Source organism: Aulonocara stuartgranti (assembly GCF_965226115.1).
Source record: "Aulonocara stuartgranti genome assembly, chromosome: 13".
Taxonomy (NCBI): Eukaryota; Metazoa; Chordata; class Actinopteri; order Cichliformes; family Cichlidae; genus Aulonocara; species Aulonocara stuartgranti.
In genome coordinates, this window is record NC_138949.1 from 24,531,554 (window position 1) to 24,543,690 (window position 12,137).

Genomic DNA, 12,137 nt, shown 5'->3' on the forward strand with positions numbered 1-12,137 from the left:
GCTGCGGGAGCCAGCTGGGCCATGCAGAGACAGAAACGATGAGAAAAGAAGAAGAGGAAGATGAAGGAGGAGGGAGACGACTGATCAGCGCCACCCAGAGGTAAGAACGCAAGTATGAGTGAGGAACGAAATGGAGGTAGTGTCTTAAAACGGTTAATACTTCCTCGTGTTTGCTTTTGTAAATATTTAAAATTTAAATTAAATATTTGAAATGTTTGGAAAGTAGCTGCTAACAAACCACATTCTGACTACCCAACTACCTACCTGTGATCAGTGCTTTATGATAAAAACCTGAAAGGCAAGGGGCTGCTGTTATGTGAAAAATAAAAATCCATTTTTAAAAAAATCTGTGAAGAAACAGCTATGTGTGATCAGTAAAAAAAAAGAAAAAAAAGAAACGCATGTGAAATGTAAGGAGGTGATGTTAATATTAGCGCTCTGTGGAAGATGAATACGAGGCGTTAACGTCACTGAACCTCACACTGGGCCTTCTTTGTCTTTATCCTCACTTTCTCCACATCTCACTCTTTTTATCGTCCCCCTGTTTCTCTGTACCTCATAGATCACACACATAGTGGCAACTCATCACACACAGATGCACGCACACACAAATATCTGTGTGTGTGTGTGTGTGTGTGTGTGTGTACGCGTGAAGACACAGATGAGACAAATGAAAGCTGTCCTGTTTTCTTCTGCCCAGCCTCTGCCAACTTCATTTGCAAATGAAAAGTTTTGCGACGAGCATCCTTTTGCTTCTGGGGCGGCATGGCAGCACACTGTGTGTTTGGGAGCGGGGGGATGAGGAGAGACGAGGGTTTGACAGAGGGTGTGTGTATGTGTGTGGCATGAGCCCAGATGAAGCAGCCCTCGCCTGAGGCTCGCTGTCCGCCCGCGGTAGCAGCAAGCCTGTTCCCTCTTCCCTGGCCCGCCGCGACCATTTGTTCCATTAACCAATCTCCTGGAGCCTCTGGTGCAAACGCACACGCTCATACACACGCATGCACTCACACACACATCCACAGGCATACATACTTCAACAACTGCTTGCACAGCTCATGCCACACATGGCCCTCCATCCTCCGCTCCATCCCTCCCTCCCTCTTCTGCTCTCCTCCAGACGCAAGCACCATCTTTCTCCGTGGAGGCCATATGGCCCAGTGAAGCCTGTGGATCTACAGACACATCTGCGTATATGTTGCTACTCTTCTTAAAGGACTGCACAGTGAGCTGCGCTCGTACACCTCTACAGCACTCGCGCACCGAGGCCTGACAAACACACTCCGCTGTCACGATGCGTGGTTAAGCAAGCGTTGGTGTTGTGCTGGTCCGTCGTACATGTGCGCGAGAGTCTATGTGCGTGACCTAAGTGTGTGCATGCGTAGTGATAATTGGTAAAACAGCCTGCCAACAGCTGTGGGGTGAGAAAAGGTTGCGTGGTGTTTAGTACGGAAAGCAGAGGGGAGGAGGAGAAGAGAGGAGAGGAGAAAAGTTGGAGCAGGAAAGGAAAGTAAAGTGACAAGAGATAAGAAGAAGAGAAGGGGGAGGTAAGAGGAGACGGAGGGCAGAAGAGCCACAGCTGAAAAAATAATTAATATGAATAGAAAACTGAAGAAGTTACAGTTTAAAGTCACATTTCCCAACAAACATTACTCTGTTAGAAAAAGGTTATTTCATATATAGAGAGATCGACAGATATGTTTTCCTTTTTCTTGTTAAAGCTGCATTATTAAGAGAAATTTCCAACTAAAATGGACTAAAGTGGATTAAAGTTTCAGGGCCAGCTGTACATGTACTCATGCAGCGTTTTCAGATTTTAATAATATCTTTGCTTTAAAAGAAATGCTCGTTTTTATTTATGTATTGATTTTAAATATTTTGGAATAACTAAGAAATGCATGATTTGCACTGAGAGTTTAATGTTTCTATTAACTAATTCATCTGCACTGCAAAATGTTCACTTTTGTCACAGTTATAGCAAAATCTTTTTTCTTCCGTTTATGCTTGTATTAAGTTGTTTTCACATAATACAAACTCACAAACATCACCTGCCCACTGACAAATGATCGGCTGTCATGAGTTAATAAAGGCTGATTTGTTGTTTGTATTTTTCGGACACAAAAGCATCTGAAAATGATCAAATACCAAAAATGTTAAATAAAATATTCTTGAAAACTAAAAAAAACCAACTATTTAAACCTAAAATCCCAAACTACATTATACACTAAACTAAATCAAAATGTTTTTAAAAAAGGCTGGTAAAAATGATAATAATCGCAGAGGCTTTAAATTCAACATTTGCATCTATGCATCTTCTCTAACTCGCTGCTGTCCTGCTCCATCTCTCCACCCTCCGCTCCATTCCTTCATTTCCAAGCAGAAAAAAGGAAAAAGAAGAAAGAAAAAAAAAGCAACAACACAGAAATAGTAAAATAAATAATTAAATGGTGCAGCAAAACATTGTGTGCTAAAACCCCTGTGTAGTTTGGCAATCAGCTTGCCCATGTAAAAATAAATCAAGCTGATTTTCCAAATGTTTTGTGCGTGGTGCGCTGTTGCCGCTCTTCGCAGCACAGATTGCAGGCCGATGGAGAGGCTGTGGGGAGGGGCGGGGCGCTGGATATTGAACCCACTTACACCAGCTTGTTAACACGTACACCTTAACCCCCGAGCGGCACGGCGGGGCGCCCACCGAACACTCAGGGCCTGTGGGGACCAGCGAACATATACCCGACATATAGACGTGCAAGCACACCGAAGATCACGACAACAAGTACAAGAAAAGAACTGATGACGTACTGGCTTAAACGCGCACAAACAAAACTGCATGCACACACACTCGGAAGCCACATCTCAAAGTTCGCGCCTGTCGCTAAACTTCCCTTCCCAAACTCCAACAAATATTATTCTCTTATACTCTTATGATATACATTCTATAATGTTTACCTCAAAAAGAAGCACATATAGAGATAAAAAAAACAAGTTGTATCAGCATTGTGTATCATAAATGTTAATCACACCTCTCTACCTCATCTCTATGTTGCACCTTTTTAAAAAAAAAAAAAAAAAAAGGCAGCTAAATGCCAAACCTACTCGTCAAACCAGTATAAACACACTCTCAAACAAACACACCTTCTACCGGCTGAAAAATAAAAATGCGGTCAGCCGGCTTAACAGTTGCTCCTGAAGTGACCTCTTGTAGGACTGAACTTGAGAGATTTTTAAATATCAGGAGGATTCATCAACAAACTAAGTGTCAAAGCAGAAAATAAAACTCAGTAAATGCCAAGAGTGATTATCGTGGTTCAGTTGGGAGAAGAGAGAAGTTAGGTGCCAACTTCCCAGCCAATCCACTTTTGGCAGCCACATTCCTGCTCTGCTAAACCTCCTGAGAACATGCAATAGCAACCAACACACACACGCACACACACATACACAAAATACCGCAGCAACATATGCACAGAAACGTACAGAATATTCATACTTCACACTCCTTGTCAACTTAAATAGCTTTTCTTTCTCTAAACCACACAAAGAGTCACACAGAACCAGGAGACAGCTGTGACTTGGTAAACTTTGTTTTTTTTGGCAGCGTGTGACTATCGACAGGTTAACACCGGTGGGAGGTAGACAATATGTAGTGTCATGGATGGAGCAGGAGAAAAGGGTGAGCGTGATTGCAAGTGTGTGTGTGTTAAGAGGAAAAGTGGGGGGCACTGGGGTAGAGATCCTGCAGAGTGGGGCAACAACACCCACACACCCTCTCCCACATTGGCAGAGCCAAGCTGTATGCCAGGCGCCCCGTGGAGACGCACGCCAACTGGGCTCCGCACTTAAGGAGGAAGAGACCCCCGCATCATGCATACACATGTACAGATACTGTAGCATAAGCCAAAGATGGAGGCACTTTTAGCTGCAGCTTTCATAAGTAAAGAAACCCAACAAATCTTCATACAAATACAAATACTCAACTATTACACTATCAGATTTATTTTCTCTTAACTGACTCCTCAGTTCATCAGCTCACTCTGATCAGCTTCGTTCTTTTCTTAAAATGCACACTGCCATGTTTTTTTTTGACTTGAAGACTATTTATGGTTTCTAAATTCCTCCAAATCTCACTTTACTGTTCACTGCAGTGTAATTAAGAGTCTATTAGAGTGTGACAAGCGCACGGGAGCATCGTGTGTCAGCTCCCGCTGACAAGAGATCAACTTACCGCTGCTTATTATAGGTTTTAGTCACTGCCGAGACGCACAACTTCTCACGAATTACCCACTTGTTAACTTCATAACTCATCTGAGCCACAGAGGTGTGAAGAAGCACAGCTGTAAACGAGCAATTTGATAAACGAGTACCTAACGTCCTCGTTTTAAGACTTTTTTCCCTTTAACATGTGTCCATTATCTTTGTTGAGCTGTGAGAGACTTGCGTGTGAACGGGGCGAACAGTCGCAACCGCGTAGTTATACCGCTATAACTACTTTACTTTCCTCCTGTCTGTTATGTAAGAGAAAAGTTTCTGATCAGAAACTCTTGGTGTGTGCAGCCTCAGTACAGACAGCAGGAGAATAAAGCGCTGACACAAAAAACACTATGTCAACAAAAAATTAAAACAATTCTTATATAAAAATAAACATCAGATGTGCAGAAGATTCACTGGTGAGGGGACAGAATGTGAAGAAAACTGTGCTTCCTTTTTTAAAAGGCTCGCTTCCATCGCTGCAGAAATGTAAAGAAATGAACATTTAAACACTCGTGATTTAAACACTAGTGATTTCTATGTAATGTCACTGATGTTTACGGGACTCTTTCAATCAGATAAAATTCTTGACGGGGAGTTTACAAGACCAATGAACAAATTAAACAACCCCAAAAAGATGTCAGAAGATGTTTTGCCCTCTGCTGCACGGACAGTATGTGTAGCTGTGTAGTTATGTGTGTTATGCGCCCACCTGTCCTTCATGCGCTGGTGCATGCGACCGTGCTGGACACACTGTTCTTCCATATCCGAGCAGCGAGCTCTCAGATTCTTCACCGTTTCCTCCAAGTGTTGTTTCTCCAATGCCAGCTGTTCCAGCTCACTTCTGCATACACACACACATACACAGCTGCTATATTCACACTACCAACGTACGAAGCATTATACAACCAACAAACTGAATTCATCATCCACTTTTTTTTCTTTAATATATGACTTTTTAGTAAAGTATATCTGCGTAGTCCCAGAGAATGAAACAGCAGAGATAGCAGCAGAGTCTTTGTCAGTGTGTGCGCACATCTTACGAGAACGTATGTGTCATCAAATAAATGGCAGCGAGGTAGCTCAGTGGTTAGCATTGTTGCCTCACAACAGAGCTCACGCACCTGAGTACTTTTCTCTGGTGTCCAAAAACAGGCTAGGTTCATGATGCCTATGTTGATCCAGGAAATAGAAGTCTCAAAAGGCAAAACAACAAATAAATAGTGACTTCATTTACTCTTCGGCTAATTTGGCAAACATGCCTGTTTTAAGATCACCATTTTCCACTCTGCCTACCTAACATCAACAGTAGAGGTAACAGCAGGAAATGCAGGGATAAAAATAGAGGTAACGGGCTGCATGTCCAGACGTAGTGAGTGTCACTTTCACAACATTACATTGGCCAATCTGCAGCAGCACACTCGATAAAAGGTGCAGAGTCAGCAGGACTACCAAAAACAGATGATCATTTTTCTTTTCCATCTTCCTGCAACTGTCTCACTGTAACCTCACTTCGCCCGAGTGAGGCAGTCCAGCAGGACTTTAACCGCTACGTTGGGCTTAGACTCCAGGAACTCAAACAGCCCGAGGCACCAAACACACCACCACGCTGCTGCTAAACTACATAACGCACACATCCAGAAGATGTACACAATGAGCCTTCAGGCCAGTGTGTCTGCATGACTCTGTACCTACAAAAACTCTATACGTGTACCTGGTACTCACGTCCTTCCAAACAAACAAAATACACAGTGTACTTTGGTGTGTGTGTTGTGTGCATGTGTCCTGTGGTTGGTGAGGCCAGTGCGGTCTGGCAGGGCCAGATTGGAGGCTGTCATGTGACTAATGTGCAGCACAGCTCCAACAGCTGACAGGACACTGAGCCCAGGGTCACTGTCATACACACACACCCAGAAGACAATCACACACAGACACACACGCATTCAGCCCAGATGGAGAGCTGGGCAGGCCTGCTGTGACTACTGTAGCATCAGGTTAACAAGAAAACAGGTCAGACTGGAAAGCAGTATGTAGTATGTTGATGTGCTCTGTTCAAACAGCCTGGATAGATGATGCTTTGTGAAATGATGACATGGATGTCCAGCAGATAGAGGGAATAAACAACAGAGTGGCAGAGCAAACAACTGTTTCATGTAGAGAGAAAAAAGCCACTGAGCTAGGAAGCAAACGGCAAATTTAAAAAAAATCGAGGCATAACTGAGCGAATAAATGTTCAAACACAGAGGAAACACTCACCTGCTTTTTTCAGCCAGCTCTTCCAGTTTGGTCCCCAGGTTGCAGCACTCCTCCTTCAGCCTCCCAATGAGGGAATTCTGGGAACTCAGGAGACCATCCAACTCTCCAACTGTAATCAATGATGGGAAAGCTGGCAGTCACTTTAGGTTTAACCACCACAGGTGACGTTCCTCCAGAACAGGTGAAAGTCCTCACCTACCTACCTTTCTCTTGAAAAATTAAATGTTATTTATTTTGGATGCAAACATAGTTTAATGCCATCAGTGATTCTGTAGCTGACTGGCTTTAATGATGATATCAACACGTGCCAGCTAAACACAGAGAAGAATTAGACACCTTTTTCTGAATGATAAATTACACATAGGTTATAGAGATACAGATGTGTATTCAGGTCCTTTCAAAATAAATCTCCAATCTGACCAAAACAAAACTGAGCCTAACTAGACCATTTCCAATCTAATACTTAAACACAACTGAATAAGTTGCTCTGACAGTGTAGCAGCTGTTGTTTACCTAACAGCGGTTACACTCCCTTTAATTAACTGCTGCTATATGTAAAAAGGACAATCTCAGTAACAAGGACATGATGGTTACATTTTTAAGCTGTGGAGCCAAATCAAAAAAATTGACAGCATAATAAATGTTTTATGCGTATGCAGGTTTTAAACACAAGGAACAGCGAGGGGCTTAATTTGAAGATTGTATCTGTCAGTTTCACCTCTGAGAACATAAAATACTAAAGGTCAAAAAAAAGATTTGGGCGACTAGTTTTCACAGGTGAGGACGATATCTTAATGTCGTAATCATTAAGCTATCATCCAAGTATGTTTTTACTATAATGCCACAGCTCATAAAACTGAGCATGAGGAGAACATGAGGAGAGTAAAGCATCCATCCTTCAGTGGAATAAATTCAAGTACACCTGCATGCCCGCCTCAATATTATTGATATAATTAACAGACAGAGATCTGATTCCCAATCTGGAGAAATTATTGAAAGACATTTACAGAACCCTATAAAAGGCCTCCATATTTTGGAAAACCCTGAGATGCCCCTTTTATTCTAATTAGCAGTTTTGCATGCTCATGTCATTAAAAGTACAAAGGAAAACATAAAGAAGATTAAAATTATAATTAAATAAGTAAAAAAAAAAGTGGGTCAGGGCCAGGGCTGTTCGATATAACGATATATATCGGATGACGATATAAAAACGTCTATCGTTTCATTTTATGCTATCGTTTGTTTCGTGGTGTCGCAAAATAAACTGTTTACAGCAATATTTTTTCATCCTTTTGATGGTCACTGTAGTGGCTATATTAATTAATGGCTATATCTTCTTTCTCTACGGACGGACAAGCGCCTGTTTTATGCGTTGTCATTAGCAACAACGATGGTAACACAATCCCGTGTCCGCTTGTTTATGTTTCACGTAAACCTTTCACAATAAAGCTCAAGATCCTGTTGAGACTTTTCAAAATAAACTGAATCACGTGAAAGAGCAGATTATTTACGGATGAGAATTAAAAAAGAGCCGACAGGTGCTAAAAAATAAACCTTAGACTCCCTTAGACTCAAACGTTGGAACAGGCTTTTCCCCGCAGCACGCCGCGTAATAAATACAAAGAAAACGGCGGCCTTTACAACTTATGTCTAAAAATGTATAGTTTCATGCATCGGTTAAAACACTCGACTTCAGGTACATGACGCGCAGCTGGAAACACTTCCCGCAAGTTGAGCTGCCCGAGATTCACAGAATTAATGTTACATTTTTGTGATTTATATCGTTATCGGACGATAGAATTCTTATATCGGGATATGAGATTTTGTTCATATCGCACAGCCCTAGTCAGGGCCAATAATATCAACAAAAAAAGATTCGAAGTGAGCTGTACTAAAGGACTCTGCACTAGAGGATGGTCACTGTGACTTGTAAACTGGAGTCATCATGTGAGATCTCATCATGTTTTAGAAAGAAAAATCAATGTTTAAATGGTGTGTCTATATGTGCTACTTGGTTCCTGTGCAGAATAAAAATTACACCGCGACTGACTAAATAAAATACAATAAACGAAACATATGTTGTTATGAAAAGTTAGTTAAAAGACATTTCCCAACTTCTGTGGGCACATAAAAAACCCCAAGTGGCCTCACGTCAGAGGATAACGTCTACCTTATGGACAGCACAGAACAATGAAACTAAAGTCACATATAGGTACATATGTCTCTTTGAATCTGCAAAAAATGCTTTAGTCAACAATCCTATTAAAATAAAAACTGTTCAATCGACACAAATAAATGTACAGGAAAAAAAAGCAGCCATGCACAGAAGAGAGAATTTAAATATAAAGTGAGAAGGGTAAAACAAGGTGGAGAAAAAGAGCGGATAGTTGTTTGAAAGCGCTTTCTTTCTCCTTTCCACCCTTCCTGCCACCTCCTCATCCGCTCATGGGGGCCTCTTTCTGAACAATCCAACACTGGGCTTTCATCGTTCCTTTGAAATGGTCCACGTTCAGCTCTCCAGCATATGTCTGCTCTTTTAAAATAACAATGGCTGCCGGTTGGATTGAGGGAATGATCCACCTGCTCCGGCATTCTGTTACAGTCGACCAAAAACCAAAAAACACCAAGGACTCGCAGTCTTTGAAAAGTAACTCAGACTTTTTTCCTTTTCATACAGCAAATATTGTGGAGAAAATAAAGATCTCTGCAGACAGAAACTGGACTCTCCCCTTTAGACATCTTCGCTCTCTCCGAGCTACAGATTAGCTATTAAAACGGAAAGTTATACAAGTCTTGATTGGGAGAAATTTAAAGGGTAATGCTTAGGATGATGAGCACCTCATCCATTGACCGTGACTCCAAAGGAACCTCTAACCTATTTTATTCCACTGTCCACAGCCGCCTTCTTCAAATCACTACCACAGACAATGTAAGTCGAGCAGAAATTGGATGCTACTGAGCATTAAACTATTAAACTAAACTACACAAACTCACAGCCGTGCACACACACATACACTCTACAAAGTTTGGTCAGTGCTGGAAAAGTTGTATGAAGAATGCTAATTAGCTGAACAGGCTTTGAATGCGTCTGGCCATGCGTAGGCCAAAAAGAACCCTGGGACACAGAAACACAGCAGAACTGGCACTGGAAACAAACAGAGGAAAAATGAGGGAGGGAGGGATGGAGGGAAGAAGCGTGGCAGGGAGGGAGGGACAGAGAGAAACAAATATCTGATATCATCTAGAGGCTGCTCTGTACACATTTACTCAAAAAAGAAACATGAAAAAAAAATTCAGAAAAAAGAAAAAAAGGTGGGAGGGAGCGGAGAAGAAGTGAGAGAGGGGGGGAACGGATGGATGGAAGGACAAACGGATGGACAGAGAGGCGGGATTTGGAGAGCAAGAAAGCTAATTATCCAGCTCGTCTGTTGAGTTGCACGGGGAGAGGAAGTGATGCGAGCTACTAAAGGACGTCCACCCCTCTATCCCCTCCCCATCCACAGTTTCCTGCTGTGCTCTGATGTCAGCTCTCTTTAGACAACATGTGTGCTGTCGACACGCGCCAGCAAAAAAACTCTTTGTTTACCCCCCCACCTACACCGCCACCACCCCTCCCTCTCTCTATACCCTCCATCTTTGTTCTGCGTACCAGCAGGCTCCCGGGTTGTTGAAGGGAACCACAGGTAAATAAAAAGATAGGGGAAGGGAGGGAGGGGAGGGAGAGTGGCTGAGGGCGGGTGGTGGGTTATGGGGGGGGGGGAATATCCAGATGGTGCAACAGATGTGCTAGCAGCAGCAGCTCTGCTGTGCAGACAGACAGGGAGCTCTGAGCTGGGTCTCCCTGCTCTGCTCCCATCACCTTCCCTCTGCTCTGCCCCTCTTCTCTCTATTCTCCTCTTAAGGCTTCTGTTTGGCTCTTTCTGCTCTCTTCTGCACTTCTGAGGTCACTTCAGCCATGTTTTGTACAGTTCAGATGAATTGCTCTCCTGTCTGTGCCGTCATGGCGGGGACGAGGGGGCACAGAAAGAAGAAAGACACCCTTCAACTGGATGATGCAAGTTCAAGACCTTGTTTGAACAAAGATCCGCCATGCTGAATCGCCCTTGAGGAGGAGAGTGAAAATCATCCAGCTCAATGGATGTGAATGTGTAGCTGACCCTGGTCATCTCTGCCGTTTTGCCTCTTGTTGTTCTGGATATTTGACTCTAATTGCTCTGTCCCATTCAGTCCTGCTGCGTTCTGTAGTCTTGTTTGTCTCGACCGTACACCGACCTCTCCTCTGTGTTAGAACTGACGTGCCTGTGTACTGCGGGGTACTGCAGTAAACCTAGCTGCGACCAAATCGGAGAACAGACGGCTGCGTAGCCATGTACAGTTTTAACAAGTGTGTGCAGGCCTTCGCTGAAAACTTTTTAAACGATGAACCTGCTCTATCAGCATCCACAAACTCGGATTTCTTTATTCACATGTTGTACATATAACATTTAAAGATTCATTAGATCCTGACACTGTCTTTTCTTTTCGGTCTCCCTACTCTGAAGCATAAAACAGAATAAGAAACATTACAAGATTCCTTCTGCTAATATTTTTTTTAAATGTTTTAAAAATTATAAATACAAATTGCATTAAAAAAACTGTTGTAAAACAGTTTGTTGTAAGCTTTATAATGTTCAATGGTTTTTACGTTACAATATAAATTGCTTTAAGAAGCTTTATCATGCTTTGCTCGTCCAAGTTTTCCAGAAAGCATTTAAACTGCGGCATCGAGCTGTGGTGCAGTCTGTAAGTATTACGACAGCATGACTCTGAACGACAGGTTCTGTGGTGACTAAAATGCCGATGGGGAAGAAAGGAGGGGCTTTTTCTTTTGAAGAACTGACCTGTCCTGATGTGAGCCAAAATGGCTGACTAAGTCAGAGAGGTGAAAAGAGGACATTGTGACCTACGCCACAAGTCAAAAGCACGAAGACAAACCCGTTGTCACTGCTGTGGATTGAAGCACTGACCTCTCTGCAGGTGTTCGGCTTCTGCTTGCTGCAGCATCACAGTTAGCTCTCGCTCCCTTTCCCGAGCTGAAAGAGTCACCGAGGCCATTTCCTCTTCGTGAGCCCGATCTGCACCCTCTCTGTCCTGTCTGAGGAGAAAAAACAAGAAGTTAAAGAAAAAGAAGAAGAATCAGTGAAAGAAAATGTGTTTTCACTATTTCTACACACTTTCTAGTTTCTGGCACATCATATAAAAGTGCACTGCAAAAAATACACGCACAGCGGCCCATTGGTAGAACCCTAAAGACTAGATGACAGTGTTCTGATTCCTCCATAGCTGCTGTGTACACATGCACAGCATCGCATGTGAAAAGGAAAATAATGTGAAAAGTCTCCACAGCCACTCGCTGACATTCTGTGGCATCTTACTCATCACACTCTGCGGGTGATGGTGCATGAAAAAGGTTTCACTCTGAAGCATTTCAAGCACAATCTTTGTTTTTAGGTAGGAATTTGTGTTTTGTGGCTAAAAACTGCAGAAATAATGGGTCTAATGTTTTACTCCTGCAACATAATGCAGACGACAATTTGTACACTTAGATCAAGTTCAAGTCTGTGCATTAACAGACATGTCAATCAGTGCATTTAAGTGGCTTC

General features: G+C 42.6%; 1 protein-coding gene across 1 annotated transcript in view; it reads right to left on the reverse strand.

Annotated features, from left to right (window-relative positions):
• sdccag8 (SHH signaling and ciliogenesis regulator sdccag8) overlaps positions 1 to 12,137 on the reverse strand; it is a 52,185-nt gene that overhangs the window by 11,531 nt on the left and 28,517 nt on the right. Inside the window, exons 14-16 of the mRNA XM_082557586.1 lie at positions 11,502 to 11,629; positions 6,496 to 6,604; positions 4,952 to 5,083 (exon numbers count right to left, since the gene is read on the reverse strand). Of these exons, the coding sequence (XP_082413712.1) occupies positions 4,952 to 5,083; positions 6,496 to 6,604; positions 11,502 to 11,629 (369 nt within the window). The remainder of the gene's footprint in view (positions 1 to 4,951; positions 5,084 to 6,495; positions 6,605 to 11,501; positions 11,630 to 12,137) is intronic.